Here is a 22,831-nt window from a genome sequence, read left to right on the forward strand (position 1 = left end):
TAAGTTGATTCCTTTTTTGAAATAACAAGCATATTTGATAACACTTAATGCTAACTCATTTTTAAATTGAGAAATTTCATTTCAAATTTGTTCTGTGGCAATATTTATAACAATATTCCTCAATATCTTTGCAAACTATTAGCAATATTTCTCAACACTTTTACAATAAACATTACACATTTCTTAATTTGCCAAGTTAAGCTTTGTAGATCTCAATAATTTTCAGAATCAAGGGAATGCAATCCTTTAATTTAAATGCGTTTGACTTGATAAATCAACAATTATTTATGGAGACCATACTCTGCTAAATATTGCTGTAAGCATAGTAACTTATTTTTACTATGTATATATGACATTGATTCATTTTAAGGGTAAGAAATATTTCTGTTTCGAGATTGTAGAAAATGGAGGTCTCTAAATTCTGTGCAAATTATTGCTGCTTGTAATTTTTAACAACTAGAATAATATGTTGCTTTCCTTGTTTAATCTATATTTAAAAGTGATCTAATATAGCAATAAATTACAAAATTTTAATTCTGTGAATCGATAAAATGGCAAATGCGCTGCTACAAATTTATATCGTGTTATTAAATAATAAATAATACATCATAATAAAATAGGATGGTTTATATATTTTGGTTGTGAATGAAATAATTTATTTCTTTTCTTTTAATAGCGGCAGCTCCTGTAGTACCTGAACTCAGCAGTGACATAGACAGCAGCAATTTCGATGACATTGAAGATGACAAAGGAGATGTAGAAACCTTCCCAATTCCTAAAGCTTTTGTTGGAAATCAGCTGCCTTTCATCGGATTTACCTACTATAGAGAAAATTTGTATGTGGTTTATTATTTGTTAAATTTTACTGTTTTTAGAATCTAGCTATAAGATGATGTGTTATTTTGAGACTCAATTATAGGAGATAAAGTATTAATTTGTTTTTTCCAAAAGGACTATCATCAGAAGAATTCTTAATTTTATTTTATTATTTCTGAATGTTATATGTTATTCATTTATAAGTTATTGCAAGACACCATTCTACATTCTTTTGGGGATATACAGTAAAAACAAATACCTATTTTTGAAGAAGCTTGTCATCTCGTGAAGGATATAAGAGAATTATATAGTCATAAAGAAGGGTAAAATGTGACATTTGCCTTAAGAAAGATGCTGAGAGAATCTGGGATGGTTCAGAATAAAAATAGAAGTCATCTCTTTGGGGTGGGAGTAGGGAGAAATAGGTCAGACCTCTGGGAAGAGGTGGCATTTTAGCCAAGTCTAACAAGAAAAGGTTTTGAGTGGCTGAAATGTGGGGAGGTTAGGGGATAGTTGTGAGGTGTTGAATAGTGGAAGCAAATGTTTGGAATGTGAGCATACATTGGGAGCAGAGCACTCACATTGAGTCCAGTAGCACTCAAACATAGAGCAGGTGCTACTATGTCATTACAGTTTGGAGGACTCGATGAGACTATGTGGTTTTCTTGCCTGTAGTCTCTGCATCTAGCAGAAAGTCTGACACAAGATCATTCAATAAATATTGGTTAACTGAAGTGAGTATTGGATGTAAGATTAGAAAATATGTTGAGGCCAGGTGTGGTGATTCACACATGTAATCCTAGCACTTTGGGAGGCTGAGATGGGAGGATAGCTTGAGCCCAGGAGTTCTAGACCAGTCTAGGCAACAAAGTGGAACCCTGTCTTTACAAAAGAAAAAAAAAAGCCGGGTACGGTGGCTCATGCCTGTAATCCCAGCACTTTGGAGGCTGAGGTGGGCAGATGACCTGAGGTCGGGAGTTCAAGACCAGCCTGACCGACATGGAGAAACCCCGTCTCTACTAAAAAATACAAAATTAGCTGGGCATGGTGGCACATGCCTGTAATCCCAGCTACTCTGGAGGTTGAGGCAGGAGAATCGCTTGAACCCAGGAGGTGGAGATTGTGGTTGAAACGAGATCGTGCCATTGCACGCCAGCCTGGGCAACAAGAGCGAAACTCCATCTCAACAACAAGAACAACAACAACAACAACAAAAAGCCAGATGTGGTGGTTTGCACCTGTAATCCCAGGTACTCAGAGGCTGACATGAAAGGATCACTTGAGGCCAGGAGTTCAAGGTTGGAATGAGCTGTTCCAGCCTGGGCGACAGAATGAGACCATGTCTTAAAAAAAAAAAAAAAAAGTGAGTTTTGTGGAAGAATAATCAACAGATGATTGTTGTGTGCTCTGCTAAGGGGCTTTTGACCGCCTGGCATTGGGAAGCCACTGAAAGCTGTTCAATAGTTGAATGAGGCATTAAAGATATTTGAGAAGCCCAGGAGTTCGAGGCTGCAGGGAGCTATGATTGTACCGCTATACTCCAGCCTGGGTGACAGATTAAAAAAAGAAAGAAAAATGAGATAATAAGATGAAGAGGTGGGAAGTATAGTTTCATTTAGTGAGTCTGGTGCAAACAAAATTAAAGACTAGTTATCCCGTAAGAGGGAAAGGCAAGAAAAGTTTAGCATTTGATTGATTGATTGATGGATGGATTGAGATGGAGTCTCACTTCGTCACCCAGGCTAGAGTGCAGTGGTGCGATCTCAGCTCACTGCAACCTCCACCTCCCGGGTTCCAGCAATTCTCATGCCTCAGCCTCCCGAGTAGCTGGTACTACAGGTGTCCACCACCATGCCCGGCTAATTTTTGTATTTTTTTTTTTTTTTTGTAGAGATAAGGTTTCACCATGTTGATCACACTGGTCTTGAACTCCTGACCTCAGGTGATCTTGCCCGCCTTGACCTCCCAAAGTGCTGGGATTATAGGTGTGAACCACCACGCCTGGCCCTAGCATTTTAAATTATTGAAAATGATACAAATGTCTTGAGGGAAAAATATTGCTTCATTTGTAAATAATGTGTTGAAGTGAAAAGAGAGAAATCTGTGTTTGATATTTAAGTCTGAGAATAACTTGAATAAAACAGCACATCGATTAAAATGAAATGAAAAAATTTATTTTCTCCCCCCTTCCATGTAGATTATTAAGTGACTCTCCATCTTGTAGAGAAAATGATTCAATACAATCAAGGAAAAATGAAGTACGTATACATTTTTACTGCTGTAGTTATTTTAGTTGCATGTTTAAATATTTTAGTAATACCCATGTTTTTAAAAAGCTAATTTGATGCTCCTTTTAAAATCATGAGATGGCATTCCTTGTGTAATACAGTTTAACATAGCATTGCAATGATTGATTTATGTGAATAGTATCATTATTCAAGACATGATGGCTAGTACAAAGAGGACTTCTACATGGCTTTAGGCTTAATTGAGTGCCAAAAGTGATAGAATAAGTTTGTAAACAACTATAATAACATTTAGAAAATTGACTTCTATAATTTGTAAATGAATGCAAAGCTAAATCATACATGGATATACACATACACATAAATGATGATGCTAAACATTTTTTCTTCAAACTTATGAAAGCTAAAGCATTAGGTTGGATAATTTTGTTATGGTTTGTGTTTTAGGAATTTTACAGAATATAACCATCATTTTAGTATTTTAATGTGTTTTCTGTTTTGTTTTAAATAGGAAAGTCAAGAGGTATGTTGATGTTGTCAGATATATTGAAAAACTGAGAAAAGCTCATCACTCTCGCAAAGTTTAAATATAGTCATATCCTACCTAGCATTTGGAGTACTACATCTACCCAAGAGAGAAGTTCCCAACCTTTCTTCTACCAAGTATCTCTTTTATTATTGTTCTGTGGATCTGTTTAAAATATATATTATGTAATTTTGTTTTTATTTATCAAGGACATATAACTGGCAGCAATAATTTCTGATTAGCATATAATAACTGGTATGCTCAAATTATTGTAATGCAGTAGTAGCCAAAAGCAATTAAACTTGACTAGTTCATTAGCCTGTATATTTTTATTAAGGGAAAACAGAGTTTTGCTTAAGATAGATGCAGTATTTAAAACCATGGAGAACCTGATCACTAGAAGGAATAATGGAAAGTACATTGCCATGGGAGTCTAATAGACCTGCATTGATTTTTGCCACTGCGACTTATTAGCTATGCTATCTTGGCCTGATTATTTACCTTTTTTGAATTTCATTTTCTTTATCAAGTAGATACAATGCTACCATCTTTGTAGGATTTTTGTTAATATTAACAAGACAACATTTGTAAAGTGCCTGATATTTTACCAAAGGCACCACAGGAGCTCAAAAAGTTAAATCCTTTAAAAAGTAAATAATGTTCCAAAAATGGATTATTTAATAGTTTCGGTAATTTTTGCTTGTTTAAAGACTTACATAGCTAGGGAAAGCTGCTGAGGAGCTGGCTTGTAATTAATTAGCTATCATTTATTCGAAAGTTATTGATTACTCCTCGGTAATATGACCAGCACTACATAGGAAGATATAAAAGAAGAGCTTATATTCTTTCTTTGAGCATATTCAGTTGAGTACTCTGAATATTTGTTTTAGATGTATTCATTTTTATCCGACTAGCACAAATAATGACAATATTTTCAAGCAAATAATTCATAGAAAAGCAGCAGAAGATATCTGAGGTGGTATTCTTTATAATGAATTTGAAACTTTGTGTCATAGAACAATTCTGCCAAAGTTAGAGCTTCTTATGCATGGTTACATAAGTATGTTTCATATATACGTGTGTACTCTGATAGAAAGCAAGAGTTGGGGGAGTTTTTCCCTTTATCAATATAAGTCACATTAAGGAGGTACAAATACTGTACCATTATAGAGGACATTATGTTTAGTGGAAAGACAAAATAAGCTTATCATTGTTTTCTTTAAGCCTCTCATCTTTAAATATGACCAAAATACGTAATTACAGTTTCTTGTTTTTTGACAGATTCAGAAAAAACTGTATACATTAGAAGAACATCTTAGCAATGAGATGCAAGCCAAAGAGGAACTGGAACAGAAGTGCAAGTATGTTTTGTAGATAATTAAATATTACATTATAAAATTTAAGTTTAAACATTTACTGAAAAAAGAGCGGCCAGGTGTGGCGGCTCACACCTGTAATCCCAGCACTTTGGGAGGCCGAGGTGGGTGGATCACGAGGTCAGGAGTTCAAGACCAGCCTGGCCAAGATGGCGAAACCCAGTCTCTACTAAAAATACAAAAATTAGCTGGGCATGGTGGCGGGTGCCTGTAATCCCAGCTACCTGGGAGGCCGAGGCAGAGAATTGCTTGAACCTGGGAGGCAGAGGTTGCAGTGAGCTGAGATCATGCCACTGCAGTCCAGCCTGGGTGACAGAGTGAGACTCCGTCTCAAAGAAACAAAAGAAAAAAAAAGAAAAAACAGAAACGGAGAGCTATGGCCTGGCGCAGTGGCTCACACCTGTAATCCCAACACTTTGGGAGGTCAAGGGAATTACTTGGGAGGCTGAGGCGGGACAGTCGCTTGAACCTGGGAGGCTGAGGTTGCAGTGAGCTGAGATTGCGCCACTGCACTCCAGCCTGGGCGACAGAGCGAGACTCTGTCTCAAAAAAAAAAAAAAAGAAAGAAATGGAGAGCTACGGCCGGGTGCAGTGACTCACACCTGTAATCCCAACACTTTGGGGGGCCAAGGGAGCTACTTGGGAGGCTGAGGCAGGACAGTCGCTTGAACCTGGGAGGCAGGCATTGTAGTGAGCCAAGATTGCGCCACTGCATTCCAGTCTGGGCAACAGAGCAAGACTTCGTCTCAAAAAAATAAAGGAGAGCTACCAAGTAATTATGTAATTACTTTTAAATTTATAGACTATGTTTTATTGTAAATTAGAAGTTATTTACTGTTTCTTTCTGAAATTCTTTAGATCTGTTAATACTCGCCTAGAAAAGACAGCAAAGGAGCTAGAAGAGGAGGTAAAGTTGCCCCACTTTTTTATTAACATTTTTGTTAGTAAAAATCTTTGATGTCTGACTTACCTAAGGAGCTCTCTTGGTACCATAGTAATACGTGCCTTGAAACCTACCTTGTAGTATTGGTGGATAGGACTAAATTATAGGGAGATCATGTTATAAATAGGCTTCATTCTGTTATGTTTTTGCAAACTTGAGTTAATTCAGTATGTGTAAATATTTCAAGGGAAAAAAATGCTATTCATAACATTTTAGGCCAAAGTATTAAATAATGATAGTTCAGTAGTCGTGGAAATTTACAGGAAGTTTGAATAGTAAACAAAACATTTATGGTCTTTATGATTTAAGAGTAGTGTGCTAGTTTACAATCATAGAAAGCATTATTACAGTTTTAACAAAAAAGCAGTGAAAGCCTTTTTGAGATCTTTTTTATCTGTTTGGAATAGCAAGTATTTTTTGTTTTGATTTCATTTTTATACATACTTTTTTGATAATAACTTTAAGCATTATTTCAGATTACCTTACGGAAAAGTGTGGAATCAGCATTAAGACAGTTAGAAAGAGAAAAGGCGCTTCTTCAGCACAAAAATGCAGAATATCAGAGGAAAGCTGATCATGAAGCAGACAAAAAACGAAATTTGGAAAATGATGGTTTGTGGTGTAGAATATTAATTACTCATCAAGAAAAAAATTAAGTGTGTGTATGTGTGTTATGCTAAGCTTGCCACTGAAATGCTTTTTATCATAGTTAACAGCTTAAAAGATCAACTTGAAGATTTGAAAAAAAGAAATCAAAACTCTCAAATATCCACTGAGAAAGTGAATCAACTCCAGAGACAAGTAGGTGGATCTAATTTGTAGTAAAGATACTGGGTTTTATTTTTAACACGATAACATTAGTTTTAATTGACAGTGTTGCAAAAGGCCTTTACCTCTAATTTTAGAAATCATTTGGAAAATATTTTTAGGTTTTTGTTTATTTTAAATAGTTTCTAATGGGGGAATACATTGACTTATTTTCATTACATACATGTGTGTTTGTTTGTTGTTGTTTGATTTTGAATGGAATAACAGCTGGATGAAACCAATGCTTTACTGCGAACAGAGTCTGATACTGCAGCCCGGTTAAGGAAAACCCAGGCAGAAAGTTCAAAACAGATTCAGCAGCTGGAATCTAACAATAGAGATCTACAAGATAAAAACTGCCTGCTGGAGACTGCCAAGTTAAAACTTGAAAAGGAATTTATCAATCTTCAGTCAGCTCTAGAATCTGAAAGGAGGGATCGAACCCATGGATCAGAGATAATTAATGATTTACAAGGTATTGAAGTCGTGGTTGCACTTGAATTAATTTTGGTGATTCTTATTTTAAAAATAACTTTAGATGATGGATAGTGTGCTGGATTGGACATTTCTGAATATACTATTATGTAAAGTTAGAATATTAGAAATACACTGATACAAAATTTTAGGAACAAAAGATTTAATTTCAAATAGTATGATTTTAAGTATTAAACTCTTCAGGTAGTAGATTGGATTCCATTTGAATTAACTATAAAGCACAATACCAACAAGTATAAAACTTCTGCTCACAAACAACAGCTCCAAAATAGAAGGTGGCTTGCAAACTTTTTATTCCTAATTGAATGTATATACTTTGTGGGTTTAATGTTTTAAAAAAAGTTGCAATTTTTAGGTAGAATATGTGGCCTAGAAGAAGATTTAAAGAACGGCAAAATCTTATTAGCGAAAGTAGAACTGGAGAAGAGACAACTTCAGGAGAGATTTACTGATTTGGAAAAGGTAAAACATGTTTTATATTTTTGCATAAGAAAATTTACAGTAGACTTTCAGGTTAGAAAAGTTATTCTAAACTAAGGGAAGTCACTAACTGGAATATTTCCACATGCTCATGGATTCCTTTTGATTTGGACTTGATGTGTAGATAAGAGATGTATCTGCAGGCTTACCATAACACGGTACAAGCAGCCCTCAGCATGCTGGCTGCTCATGAAGTAAGGGGACCCATCCTGGAGTGTAGATAATGAGGATCTCTCTAGGACCCAAGGAAAACTCAAATTTCGACTCATAACATGTCTTAAAAATGCCATATATAAAGTCACCATGACTTTTGGCATTTAGAAGTTTTTCTTTTAAAATACTCTAAGAAAGGGATGATTTCTAGAGTCTATGCAGTTAGCATTTTATTTTCATTCACTTATTTATTTACTCAGCTAAATATTCAGTGTGTTATATGTGGTAGAAATATCAGGATGCAGTCCTTGCCTTGAATAATGTCACAGTTGAATAGGTAAGTTTAAAAGTAATAATAAAGCACAAAGATAATTCTAATGCAGTATGGCAAATAGAATGATAAGACTTATGGACAGGGTATATGTATTGGGTGTATGGGATGCATCCCTAACCTGACAGCAGGATAGGTCGGTAGGGCAAAGGCACATTCTAAGTTAGGGAGAACAGCATGAGCAAAGACATAGAAGATGGAAAATAAAACAGGCATTGTTTGTTTTCTGGAGTACAGAGTGGGAGTCAGCAAATTTTAATCGTTTAAAGGCATGGTAATAAATATTTTGTCTTCTGTGGGTTATATGGTCTTGCAACTGTTCAGCCCTGCTGTGATTCATGAAGGAATGGATGTGGCTACGTTCCAGTGAAACTTAAAAAAGAAAAAGGCATCAGGTTAGATTGGCCTGAAGATCACAATGTGGTTGTTATGTAAGGACATGAGGAATTCAGTGGTCAGAATGAGGCTACAGAGCTCGGCATGAGGTAGATCATGCAAGATAGCGAATACTCTATTAAGAAATTTTGAATATAGTAATGGGCTAGCCACTTAAGGGCCTTTAATTGGATGATCTTATTAGAGGTACATTAAAGATAGATCACTGTGTACTGTGTGGAGAAAAGATTTGAGGAGGACAAGACTAGAGGTAGAGAGACTGGTCAGTAGACTTTTTCAGTAATGCTGATAAGGAATAATGGGAGACTTAGTACAGCCATTAAAAGGTTGGAAAAATTGGAAGACTCAGAAATATTTGGAAGAGGAATATTTGGCAGCACTTAGTAGTTGATTAGATATGGCATATGAGTAGCAGTCAAAGATGAGTCCCAGATTTGTAGGTTGTGACAAGATATATAGTGATGCTGTTAATAAAGAATAAAGGAAAAATAGCTCATGAGACAGTGATAAACCCACTTTAGTCCTCTTAAGTTTGAGGGTACCTATGGGACAGCCAAATTAGCATGTCTGCACTGCAGTAGGCTATAGTAGTAGAAGTTAGAAATATTTGAGTCATTGGTATGTAAGTAGCTGAAATCATGTGAATGGAATAGCCCATCTGGGAAAAGACTGTGTGAAGTAGTGATTTTTTTTTTTTCTTTTTTAGGACAGAGTAGATTACTCTGTTGGTGGATTATGTGGTTTGAGAAATCATTTTTCGTATGAAAGGCTTTATTTGGAAAAAAGCCTTTATCATATTTATGATATGAACTATAAAAATCAAAGAATTAGAAAACCTTTGGGGTTTATGTAGAAAATAGGAGGAGCATTGGGGCTTAGATCACCAACATTTAAGGGACAGCTGGGAAAGCTTCAGGAGCAACAGAAAGGATGCAAGCAGAATGGAGAGAACCAACTAAGTACAAGGTCGGCAATGCCAAGGGATAGTTTTAAGGGGGGCAGTGAGTTCAAATAAGACTGAAAAGGGTCTTTAGAATTTGATATTGAGAATAGCATTGGTCTTTTTGTTGAGATTAAGTGAGCTTGATACAGATCTCAGAACAGCAGAGTGGTGGTGTAGACTGTTGGGTACAGTGGGAAGTAGAGAAGTAGAGTATATAGATTACTATTCTAAAAGGTTTGAGTGAAGACGGGAGGGGAAATACTGAACATTCTAGTTAAGCCTGTTAAAAAACAAGTTAAGGTTGAGCACCATGGCCCACACCTATAATCTCAGCACTGTGGGAGGCTGAGTCGGGAGGATCACTTGAGCCCAGGAGTTCAAGATCAGTGTAGGCAGTGTTTAATGAGACCTTGTCTCTACGTTAAAAATAAAATAAAATAAATTAGCCAGGAGTGGTGACAAACGTCTATAGTCCCAGCTACTTTGGAGGCTGAGGTGGGAGGATTGCTTGAGCCTGGGGAGGTTGAGGCTGCAATGAGCCATAATCAAACCACTGCACTTCAGCCTGGGTAACAGAGCAAGACTCTGTCTCAAAAAAAAAAAAAAAAAAAAAAAATTAGAAAGCTTTTGAAATTGTGAGCTATTCTCTTTTTTATTGATAGCTGCATTTTAAATATTTAATAGGAAAAAAGCAACATGGAAATAGATATGACATACCAACTAAAAGTTATACAGCAGAGCCTAGAACAAGAAGAAGCTGAACATAAGGCCACAAAGGCACGACTAGCAGATAAAAATAAGATCTATGAGTCCATCGAAGAAGCCAAATCAGAAGCCATGAAAGGTATGCATTTTTTAAAGAGGGTTTTCCAGCAGCGTCTTCCTAAGAATTGATTCTGTGTTAGCTTTTTGGTTTTGAAACATTTTTTTTTTATATTTCATTGTCAAATATTGGGAATTGGAGGGAAAAAAACTATTAGGGAAGCTTTACATAGATATTCTATTATTTTTCCTTTGTATCATTACAGTAATGATTTTTAAGATAGTAAGACCCAAACACAAAATTACATGATTAAATTTTTAGATCAGAGATAAATTAATATTTCTCAATATTATATACCTGGTAATGTCTGTACCACTCGGTATACGTGTATCAGTAGTAAGAAGGAATATCTGAACTTCACACGCTCTATACCTGTTACTATTGATACAGGTAATTCTTGTAATACAAGAGTTTTGTATTATAAAATTCTTGCCAGTTTATGCAAGGTAAGAATTTAAAAGTAATAGCTGGTCTAACTAGAATATAAGTTCACTGAGTATTTTTATCTCTAACATGATGAAGATACTAGCCAGATTTGGTCGAAGCCATATAATACTAATAGATAACAAAGTTAACCTTCCCATAAACTAGACTTTATCCTGGAATTGTCTTAGGATAATTTTTTCTTTTCCAAACTGACTGTTTATAATGACTCTGAAATTCCAGAGAAAATCAGTACTTTAAGCTATTCTTGTGAAAGGCTTAAAACTCTTGAACAGAAATTTATTTTCATATTGAAGCATTACATGAGTAACTAACTTAGAAAAAATAGCCTTTTAATTATTGCATGTAATTAAAATGGTAGATTTTCTTAGTAAAAATCAGTGTAGTTTAAGGCACTAAATCAGGATGATAAGAAATGAAATGAGTACTTTATTTACAAAAATCTAATTGTAAGGGAGAAAGTTACTGGGCCATATTTCCTTGTCTGTGGCCTAGAAGACAGAGTTCAATTATTTTCATTGAGGTATAATTTACATGCAATAAAATGTAAACATTTTTGACATTTCGTGATATGCTCACATAACTACTGTTCAAAACAAGATAAAGAATATATCAGGCTAGGCATGGTGGCTCACATCTGTAATCCTAGCACTTTGGGAGGCCAGGGTGGGAGGATCTCTTGAGCCCAGGAGTTTGAGACCGGCATGGGCAAGATAGCAAGACCCTATCTCTACAAAAAATAGAAAAATTAGCTGGATGTAGTCACGTGCGCCTATAGTCAGAGCTACTTGGGAGTAGGACTCTCGGTATTCCTGCAATGATGCAGGAACATTGCTTGAGCCCAGGAGTTCAAGGCTGCAGTGAGCCATGATTGCATCACTGCACTTGAGCCTCAGTAGCAGAGCAAGACCCCATCTCAAAAAAAAAAAAAGGACTATTTTCATTATCTCAGTAATGCCTCTTTCTATTCTCAATGCCTACATTATGGTGATTGTTTTTTTGTTAAATGAGAACATTTGTTTAGTGATTATTCTCTGAATTGATAAAAATGAACCAATTCAGTATTAACTACCATTTTTTTCAAACTATTAAAATGCTAATGTAAGATACATGATGACTTCCATATTTTACACATGAGTACACAAAACTGTTACATATTATAGATGGTTTCAAATCTGAGGCTAAAGCCTTTGGTCCTTCTGTTGCATGTCATTGGCTCCTTGGATTAAGAACATGGCTCACCAAATAATTACTAGCTATGTGACCTTGTCTAGTTATTTAAACTTTCTGTGTCTTGTTTCCTGTGAAGGGACAATTACGGTATTGTTACGTTGTTGTGAAAATCAAGTGCAATAAAACATGTAAAGTGTTTAGAAATGCTAACTATTATTAGTACTACATGGGGAATGTTTCATTTTTCTGCACTTTTGAAGACCATTCATTAAACACTAAATATTCATAGGTTTAATTTTTACCTAATACAACTTTATAATAGATAATAATTAGATGTTGAGCATTAATTATGAAAAAGCAGAGGAGCCTTAATTGAATGTGAACTGAAGTACTAACCAGTATATCAAGATAATCCTTTAACTGTGATGACTTACATTTAACACTGAAATCACTTGGAACTTTGCCTTCTGATAAGTAAAAGAGATTAAAAATTTATTGTAAATAATTTAGAAAACACAGGAAAGTATAAAGAAAAAAGCAAAGATTACTCATAATCCTATGAGTTAGGATACTATTTTGTAAATTTTCTCCACTTTCTATACCGTTTTGCTTTTTAAAAAACAAGACATTGTGAGCGTTTCCATGGTCATTAAAAATTCTGCTTAAATAATAAGCACTTACCAAGTGCTTGCCATATGCCAGGCAGCATTTAAGTGGTACACATGTATTAAATCTTCACAACCTCCCTAGGTGCTGTTATCCCTATTCTGGAGATAAGGAAACAGGTCCAGAGAGGTGAATCACTTGCCCAGTCAAACAGTGTTAGACCCAGGGTTTAAGCTCAGAAAGTTTGGTTCCAGAGTCTTGTCCTTTATCACCTCCCTAAAACATATTTTTCAACACCTGCATAATAATGTGTTAATATGGAAAGTCCTATGGAGATCATAGAATCTACCTGGATTGTTTTAAGGTAAAAATAGTAACACTGAGAGACATAGAATAGCAGTAAAATATAAGAAACCTTTGTTTAAAGATGTAAGCATCTTGTAGAATATAAATAAAGGTAGAACTATCTTGCTTCCATTAGAATAGATGTAATATTGCGGCGTGTGATACATTTTTACACCCTGTGAATGAAACTCCTAATTTTCAAGTAAGAAAGTGAAAATATTAAATTGAAAATTAAGGCCAGGTGCAGTGGCTCATGCCTGTAATTCCAGCACTTTGGGTGGCCGAGGCGGGTGGATTGCATGAGGCCAGGAGTTTGAGACCAGCCTGGCCAACATGGCAAAACCCCATCTCTACTAAAAATACAAAACTTAGCTGGGTGTGGTGGCACACGCCTGTAATCCGAGTTATGTCTGGAGGCCGAGGCACGAGAATTGCTTGAATCCAGGAGGTTACAAAGAGCTGAGATTGCATCACTGCACTCCGGCCTGAGCAACAGAGTGAGACTCTGTCTCAAAAAAAAAAAAAGAGAGAAAAGAAAAAAAGAAAATTAATAGAATATAAGGCAGCATCATTTATTATAATTTTTATTAGTATGGTGTCATTTAATGTGCTTTTACTTACAAATTTATGATATGCTTCTTTTATTTGTAAATTTATGATTGTGTCCATTTTTATTATACTAGAAATGGAGAAGAAGCTCTTGGAGGAAAGAACTTTAAAACAGAAAGTGGAGAACCTATTGCTAGAAGCTGAGAAAAGATGTTCTCTATTAGACTGTGACCTCAAACAGTCACAGCAGAAAATAAATGAGCTCCTTAAACAGAAAGATGTGCTAAATGAGGATGTAAGTATTAAGTGTACTAATGATTAATAATAAACTAATGAATTAATAAGTTAGGTTTATTCATGAAGGTCTAGTGATGGTTTCATAATTTTAAAGTTTTTCTTATAATAGTCTGCAACCTGTTGGTTTAACTAAATTTTGATGATATACTAAAGGAATCATAATTTAAACATTTTTAAAGTTATATTTACCTTATTATATTTTATTTAAAAAATACAATTATAATATTGTTAGACATACAAAAAAATTTTTAGTATGAAATGAATTAGCTACCTAAGGGTAAAAAAATCTGTTTTACATCACCATATTTTATACCAACTTCATTGATTAGAAAAATGGAAATAATTTACTTATATACCAAGTACACAATTTATTTCTTAGGTTAGAAACCTGACATTAAAAATAGAGCAAGAAACTCAGAAGCGCTGCCTTACACAAAATGACCTGAAGATGCAAACACAACAGGTTAACACACTAAAAATGTCAGAAAAGCAGTTAAAGCAAGAAAATAACCATCTCACGGAAATGAAAATGAACTTGGAAAAACAAAATGCTGAACTTCGAAAGTAAGTTAATTGATTGAGATGTTTTAATATGCATAATTATCCATGTATAAGTTAATTTTGGTGTATCTGTGGATTTTCTTTTGAGCATTTTACTTTCTAGACCATGTTTTCTATTTATTTCTGTACAGGTCATGTGTTGAGTGTCACTGTTGTCCTTCGAGATTATATTCGTTTCCCCAACAGTTTTTACTGCTGCTACCTAATTACAATGTGATGATAGAGGAAGTGTTGGTGATGAGGCAGAAGAAAATATCTGGGATTTTCATACCATGCTTTTAGATTCCTCCTCAGGGCTCTTTCTCAAGCTTATTGTCCATGTGCCTGTTTGTTTCCTTAGTTTCTTAGACTTGGAAATGTTTGACTGTTAAATAAACAGCATGTAAATTTTTAATCATGTCATAGGATATACTCTAGTGTCTACTTGATTTCCTTATAAAATGGAGAACATATTGTTAAAATACTTGAAAAATATTATAGGCACGATTGTGCACGTCTGTAGTTCCAGCTACTTGGGGAGCTGAGGCAGGAGAATCACTTGAGGTGAAGTGAGATTGCTTTGCACTGTGATCACACCTGCGAATAGCCACTCCATGCCATCCTGGGCAGCATAACAAGAACTCAACTCTAAAAAAGATAAAATATATAGTAAATATACTATTAAAATTTGTCCCATTTATTCTATTAGTAGGAGAATTACTTCTTCCTAATCATGACCAAAGGTCATATTGGATCCCGGTTGTTTGATGAAAGACAGTGTGATAGAGTGGAAAGAAAAAAGTCTTTGGATCCAGACAGACTGAGTTGTGAATATTGGTTCTGTTACTCACCAACTAACCAACATCGGGCAAATGATTTAATTTCTCTAAGCCTTTTATCACACTTGTGAAAGGGAGCAGTAATAGCTTCCTTGTTAGGGATCTTGTAAAGGATAGCAGTGGTTTATTTAAAGCATCCATCATATGATAAGTGTTAGGGACTATTACTGCTAGATCTATTACTGTTACAACTACTACAGCTACTACTAATGTATCCTCATTGTAATTGTCTGCTTTATGCATACCTGTGACAAGTCAGTAAGACTGATGCTATCTAAGAAAAGATGCTCAAAATATTCAAGTAGACTTTGTTCTTTTTGCTGAGCTGATCTATTTATTGCCAGGGTAAGCCTAGACCTTCAACTTCATGAGATTTAAACTTTTAAAATTGGAACTAGAAATTGGAACAGTAATCAGACATCTTTGTCTTTGTGTTTTTTGTGGTTTTTTTTTCTGTATATTAGCTTTATTTTTCTCTCTTATTTCAGGCCAGCTTTTTATTCTAACAAAAGTGTTTATGCAGATGTAAGAGCTAGTTAATCATCTAGGTTGTGTTTCCTTCCCACTTCTAATAATGCTTTGTTTATACCTAGTGTATATGCCTCTTATTTTCTTTGTAAGTGAATAGCGTTCTGTTGTTTCTTAGTCCCTCTTTTCCTTACCTCTCCCCACCAAAGACACCGATGTTTTCTATCTTAGCCACCTAATAGGGTTATAGAGGAAGTGTTCATTGTAGGGTTAAAATTGAAGGGCAAAAATCATTTATTTATATTTTGTTCTCCCCAGTCCTTTTTTTTTTTTTTTTTTTTTTTTTTTGGAGATGGAGTTTCACTCTTGTTGCACAAGTTGGAGTGCAATAGTGTGGTCTCAGCTCACTGCAACCTTCCCTTCCTGGGTTCAAGAAATTCTCCTGCCTCAGCCTCCCAAGTAGCTGGGAATACAGGTGCCCACCACTATGCCCGGCTTATTTTTGTATTTTTAGTAGAGACAGGGTTTCACCATGTTGGCCAGGGTGGTCTCGAACTGCTGACCTCAGGTGATCTGCCTGGCTTTGCCTCCCAAAGTACTGGAATTACAGGTGTGAGCCACTGTGCCCGGCCCCCAATCCTTGATTAAGGTTTTGCATATACTACATCCTCAATAAATGTTGTATGAATGATTACATCCCTCTTAGGTGTAAGGCATTGTAGTAGTTACTATGAAAGATAGAAAGATTAACCAAATACATTTCCTACCCATGAGAAGTTTACTAGCATTTTATCATTAGTTATTCAGTGGGGAAGATAAGGCAGGTACATAAGTGAATACAAGGTAAAAAAAAAAATACATGCAATGGGAATTTACATATGAAGTGCTATGTTGGCTTCTTTTTAAAATGGCCAACATATATATCTCTTCTTTCTTGTAAGATTCCAGAAAAACTCTATAAAGGAATTAAAAAATATATAAACCCACAATAAATAAGAATGAGAATGGGTTGGAGGGCAAGAAGGTTCTCTAGTGAATGAGATGGCAGTTAGATGGAAGTCTTGTGACCGATGAAGTAGAACAAAAGAAGAAAGGAGTATATATAAGGCCAGGGGTATACATGAAGTGGGATATAGATGGAAAAGAAGTATTCAGAGCAAATAAGGCCCTGGAGTAAGTTGTGACACTAAATGAACTAATCTGCTGATCATACTCTACCATTAACCTTGCAGATATGTCTGCAGCCAGGCACCTCCCACCACTAAGGTTTTTATCAGAGCATTCTCCTCTACAGAGTAATTGGGTACAACCTCTGGGGTAATTAGAACAGCTAATATGGGGTGAAAAGCCTTTCTCACTCTGGCATTTAGGGGTCCCTTTGCTTAATGCTGGCTTTTAAAGCCTCTCATCTTAAACTGAAGCTTGCCAGTGAGAAAACTCCTACATACATAGAGATTAAAGTTTTCCCCACCCCCTTTGCAAGTAAATAACCAAGTATCACTAAGCATTTGAGGAAAGCCTGCAATCTGAAAGAGGAAGATTATGATAATGAAAGAGGAAAAGTGCCCCCGGAGGAAACATATATCAAGGAGTAGAAGAGAACTGCTAAAAGTTCTGGAAAAACAAAAGCACTGTAAAAAGCTACTGGTAATTAGTATTGATCAAAGATTGCAGGAGATACTGCTTCCATTAATTGAGAACCAGACACAATGTAAAAGGAACAGCCAGAATAGGAATGAGCTCTTGAAGATGAATAATTACTGCCAATATAAATTTGTTGGAAGGGTTCAAAGTCAAAGAAATTTCCTAAAATGTAGAACAAAAGAAGAAATGGCATGGAAAGTTTGAAAGACGTAAGTAAGGCCCAGAGGGACTGTTCTAGGAGATCTAGCACCCAGCGAATAAGAATTCCAGCAAGAACTAAAAACCAAGAGGAGGAAATTAAAGAAATAATAGAGAAGAATTTCCCCTAGCTGAAGGAGAAATGTCTTTAGACTGAAGGGACTCAGCAAATAAATGAAAAAAGATCTACATCTAGACATATTCTCATGAAATTTCAAAAACAGCGACAGGATGGGAGTGTTAAGAGTTCTCATCTAGTAAACCGGGGAGATTATAGTTTGTGGTTGCTATAAGAGGGAAATGGGGGGTTCATTATACCACTTAGATGAGTGATACAACTATATTGGGAGGTGGGGAGAGGTTGGGGAAGGCAAGAGAGCTAAATTCAAGTCTGACAACAGGGAATGGGCAAATAATATCTAAAACTTATGAGATGTGGAGGTAACCACCAAAAGATAAAACACAAATGAAACAGTTATTTCTTCTAGGCGAATAGGATTAGTAGGGGTGGAGAGGTGTCAAATGAGGAGACTTCTACTTCTCATTGTAATTTCTTCCTTCTGTTCTGTACTCCTCATTTGTAATCATGTAATTACATGGTTCTTTCTGAAATAATACTTTCTGAAAATTACTTTTCTTAAATACCTAATAAATATTAGGTTATAAAAGTTACATATAAATGAAAGATATCAGCTCTTGAAGAAGGTCCTGATGTTAAAATTATACTGTGGTTTGCTACAAGTGGGCTTAGCTGACAGTGATCGGACAGTTTTAAAACTTGACCTTTCATATATTTGTTAAATTGCATCTCTCACATCTTTGACTCATGGAGAAATAAGAATCATGAATTCTCTACAGTATACTCATCAACAATAAAATACAGAAATGACACAGTTAAGTGACATTGAGTCATAACTTCCTTTTTTACCCACAAGTTTAAGAGCCAGTGAGTAAACAAAGTGACCAAATTATGTTAAATGGGAATGAGGATAAACCTCCTAAGCAGTATACGAACTGAAGAGACTAGGGTTAAATCACGTGCTCCCTCTGAGTCTTCCTGCGTTGTAGTTTTTAAAAATACCCAAGTGGTGTTCATGTAGCTTCCCATTGTAAAATACTTGACTATATTTTTAAAAAAAAGCAGTAGGTAAGCTCTCCTTCATGAATGCAGACATTTTCCTCTCTCCAGAGGTAACATATCAACAATTTGTTATTTCTCCTTCCAGACTGTTTTCTGTGCCTTTATCTATATATCTGAACAAATATATGTGAGGTTGAGTTTTCTGTACATTTGATTCTATTTTTTGCTTGTTTTTAAATTATATCATACAAATTGTATTGTTCTCCAACTTGCTTTATTCCTCCTTAGTTTTGGTTTCGGATAACTATAATTTTTATGTTTTTAAAATAAGGCCAGAATTTAATGTACCATTTCAACCCAGCTTCTTAAATGGGTTGTTGGGCTTGCTTTTATTTTATTTATTATTTTATTCCTTTATTGAAGATTAACATAATACAGAAAAAGTACACAAATACTAAGTGTGGAGCTGAGTGAATTTTTACAAAGTATACAAATCTGTGCAGCCACCATCCATGTTTAGATCTAAAGCCAGCACTTCTCGCCTCCCCAGAAGCCCCTTCCCAGGCATTCTGCACTCCCCACTGAGATCACCAGATTTGAGGTGCTCTTTGGATTCTTCTACTTGTTGGCATAAATGGCTGATCACAGTGTCTGTATGTGAATGTGTGATTCAATGTTGATTTAGTATAACACTGGTCTCAGAACCCCTTTATACTCTTAAAAAAATTATCAAGGGTTCTGCCGGGTGCAGTGGCTCACGCCTGTAATCCCAGCACTTTGGGAGGCTGAGGTGGGCAGATCACAAGGTCAGGAGATCGAGACCATTCTGGCTAACACAGTGAAACCCCGTCTCTACTAAAAATACAAAAATTAGCCAGGTGTGGTGGTGGGCGCCTGTAGTCCCAGCTACTCGGGAGGCTGAGGCAGGCGAATGGCATGAACCTGGGAGGCGGAACTTTTAGTGAGCCCAGATCGCACCACTGCACTCCAGCCTGGGCGACAAGAGTGAGACTCCGTCTCAAAAACAAAAATAATAATAATAATAATTATTATTATCATCAAGGGTTCCAAATGAATTTTTGTTTACGTTTGTTATATCTAATGATTTGTATTGTGTTAGAAATTAAAACTGAGAAAACTTTAAAACACAGGAACACACAAACACGTTATTTTAGCCATCAGAATGATGTAATTACAAGTCATGTGGCCTCAGGAAAAGTACATATGGTACATAACGAGGGAATGAGAGTTTTAAAAAAAACCATGGTGCTCAGTATTATGAAAATGATTTGACCTTATGGGTTCTGTGGAAGAACCTCAGAGACTCCCAGGGCTTCCCCCAGACCATACTTTGAGAGCTGCTCGTTTAAAATATGTGTAAGTTATTTAAACCTTTGATTCATTGTCCTCACAGAGAACGTCAGGATGCAGATGGGCAAATGAAAGAGCTCCAGGATCAGCTCGAAGCAGAACAGTATTTCTCAGTAAGTTCAAGACACATTAATTTGCAAATAGCAAACAGAGTTTTGGATGGGATATTTTATTTATACCATACAACTCATATAAAAAGAGCAGCTGGGCAAAAGAATGTAGATAGTTTAAGAGAAATTTATTATCATTGCTAGAAAAATAATTCTAAGCACAAAACATACCTGGTGAAGCTGATTAACAGCATTGTTTTCAGGAAGAAAATATTTTCATAATGCAAGAAATAAAATTATAATAAAATTATCATTTTAATAGTTGTGCTTTTTTGAGATCAGTTTTAAAAATATGAAGTAGAAACTCCTGTTTTATTGATTTAAGCCAGTAACTTTTTTTGTCTAAATTGTTAATGTTTTTCCTTGCCTCCTTATTCATTTTACCTATCTGTGCTATTAAATGAGAAATATCACTGTGATATCCAGTTGAAAATCATGCTTCTTAATTATTAGCTGAACTTGTATTAGTTAATTGATGACTAGAAATAGGAAAGTTCATTAAACTATTCATTTGCTCGGGGACTTAGCAGTAAGAAAATATTTGTATGTGTTCATTCTCCTTTTTGTCTGAATAGCTTTTGAATGTAGAAGTAATATTTCTGATGATGATACGCATTTCTGTTGTATTTTGCTATTTAGACCCTTTATAAAACACAAGTTAGGGAGCTTAAAGAAGAATGTGAAGAAAAGACCAAACTTGGTAAAGAATTGCAGCAGAAGAAACAGGAATTACAGGATGAACGGTAAGTATGAGACCCTTGTCTCTTTTTGTTCATAGCTGTATACTTTGCTCCTAGAACAATGCCTGGTAATCACCAAATAAAAAATTATTGATGAAGTGAATTAGACAAAAACTTTCACTTCATAGTGAAAACTGAACCATTAAAATGATATATTGCTAAAATGTAGGGACTCTTTGGCTGCCCAACTGGAGATCACCTTGACCAAAGCAGATTCTGAGCAACTGGCTCGTTCAATTGCTGAAGAACAATATTCTGATTTGGAAAAAGAGAAGATCATGAAAGAGCTGGAGATCAAAGAGATGATGGCTAGACACAAACAGGAACTTACCGAAAAAGATGCTACAATTGCTTCTGTAAGTCAAATTCTTGGTGCTTTTTTGGATTATAGTTAAATTGCTATATCTTAAACCTTCTTTAGACATACTAAGTATCACAGATCTAAATGAAAAATTATATATGCTGACTACAAGATTTTTAATCTAGTTAACTGCCACCTTCTCAGTGTTGTCAGAGGAGCTTACTAAAAGTGACTTCACCTGTTAATGAATTCAAAGTTAAAGGTCTAAAGTGAAAGGGTCATTTTTTTTTCTTTTTAAACAGAACTTAGTTCAGAAGAATCTTGAAACTACCAGGAAAACAGTTCCGTGCAGGTTGAAAAAATTGCAATAAAAATTTCAGAGAGAGGTCAAATATCAAGTAGTTAGGTTTACCCTATCAATTAACTAGACCTATTGAAATGCTGCGGTAATTAAAAAGTCTGGTATTAGAACAGGGATATTCAATCCTGTTCAGTGGAAATGAAAAGGGAGACCAGAAAGATTTCTGCACATATAGGAACTTGGTATATATGATGGGAGTGGCAGTACACAAATCACTGGGAAAGGACACATTTCATAAATGGTTTCAGAATAACTGTGTTTTTATATGGAAAGGAATAAAATTAAATCCCCACTACATCACACACAAAAGTAAATTCTAGCTATCTTAAGGACTATGAAAAATAAAAATTTTAAGCTATCAGAACAGAATCTAAAAGTTGCATATGACAGAAGACAGCATAAACAAATGACAGAAGGGAGATATTTGTAATATATTTATTAAACAAGGGATTTGTATCTAGAGTATATGTAGAATGTCTGCAATTCAGTAAGATAAGATTAAAGAATTTGGAAGAAAACTTAGCTGAAAGAGAAAACCTAAATATATAAGCATGTACTTAACCTCACTATTGTTCAAGAAAAGCCTAGGTAAAACAACTTTGAAATACCGTTTCATACCCATCACATTGGCAGAAATTCAGTAGCTGACAATTTCAAGTGTCTGAAGAATGTCTAGAAAATGGCATTCTTATTCACTATGGGTAGTATAAATTTAGTATGGCATAGTACAGTAAGTAGTATGACAGTTTCCAGTAAATTTTAGGCATTCACATAATGCAGTCAGAAGAAAGTCCACATTAAGATAAATACACTATAGAAATTTAGGCACAATGCTTATAGCAGCATAAATATTTAGCAAAAACTCAAATGTCCACGAATGAATGAATGCATGCATTAAATGTAATAGAAGATGGAACTGTTACATCAGATCTTCATTTGTATCAGCAATTTAATGCCTCAATATGCTATTGAGTGAAAACAATTACAGAAAGATAAATTCAGTAAGATAGAAAATCGCAGCCTGGCATGGTGGCTCATGCCTGTAATTGCAGCACTTTTGGAGTTGAAGGTGGGAGTACTGCTTGAGCTCCAGGAGTTTGAGACCAGCCTAGGCAACATAGTGAGACCCTGTTTCTACCAAAAAAAAAAAAAAATTTTTTTTATCCAGGTGTGGTGGTTCATGCCTATAGTCCCAGCTAGCTACTCATGGGGGCTGAGGTGGGAGGATCCTTAGAGCCTTGGAGGCTGAGGCTACAGTGAGTGGTGATCGCACGTCATTGCACTCCAGCCTGGGCAACAGAGCTTGAGACCTTGTCTCCAAAAAGAGAAAAAAAAAAAAAGAAAATCACATAAAGCCACACTGTGTATTGTTTCATGTGTATATAATGAAATACAGTCATGGGTGGAAAGGCAAAACACATAATTTACA

General features: G+C 35.5%; 1 protein-coding gene across 10 annotated transcripts in view; it reads left to right on the forward strand.

Annotated features, from left to right (window-relative positions):
• The window catches only part of ROCK2 (Rho associated coiled-coil containing protein kinase 2), a 165,615-nt gene that overhangs the window by 124,328 nt on the left and 18,456 nt on the right, over positions 1 to 22,831 (forward strand). For 7 of the 10 annotated variants that reach the window (XR_010149192.1, XM_054678255.2, XM_054678250.2 and 4 more), the window contains 14 exons: positions 677 to 836; positions 3,014 to 3,074; positions 4,870 to 4,949; positions 5,823 to 5,871; positions 6,384 to 6,519; positions 6,617 to 6,708; positions 6,943 to 7,189; positions 7,565 to 7,671; positions 10,197 to 10,356; positions 13,587 to 13,747; positions 14,129 to 14,313; positions 19,934 to 20,003; positions 20,640 to 20,743; positions 20,910 to 21,096. Coding sequence is in view for 9 of the 10 variants with exons in the window: in XM_054678255.2 (XP_054534230.1) it covers positions 677 to 836; positions 3,014 to 3,074; positions 4,870 to 4,949; positions 5,823 to 5,871; positions 6,384 to 6,519; positions 6,617 to 6,708; positions 6,943 to 7,189; positions 7,565 to 7,671; positions 10,197 to 10,356; positions 13,587 to 13,747; positions 14,129 to 14,313; positions 19,934 to 20,003; positions 20,640 to 20,743; positions 20,910 to 21,096 (1,799 nt within the window). In the remaining variant the exon portion in view is untranslated. Of the gene's footprint in view, positions 1 to 676; positions 837 to 3,013; positions 3,075 to 3,573; positions 3,586 to 4,869; positions 4,950 to 5,822; positions 5,872 to 6,383; positions 6,520 to 6,616; positions 6,709 to 6,942; positions 7,190 to 7,564; positions 7,672 to 10,196; positions 10,357 to 13,586; positions 13,748 to 14,128; positions 14,314 to 19,933; positions 20,004 to 20,639; positions 20,744 to 20,909; positions 21,097 to 22,831 lie in introns of all 10 variants that reach the window. The other 3 variants (XM_063789312.1, XM_063789309.1, XM_063789308.1) reach the window with 1 other exon arrangement.

Source organism: Pan troglodytes, chromosome 12 (assembly GCF_028858775.2).
Source record: "Pan troglodytes isolate AG18354 chromosome 12, NHGRI_mPanTro3-v2.0_pri, whole genome shotgun sequence".
In the NCBI taxonomy this organism is placed as follows: Eukaryota; Metazoa; Chordata; class Mammalia; order Primates; family Hominidae; genus Pan; species Pan troglodytes.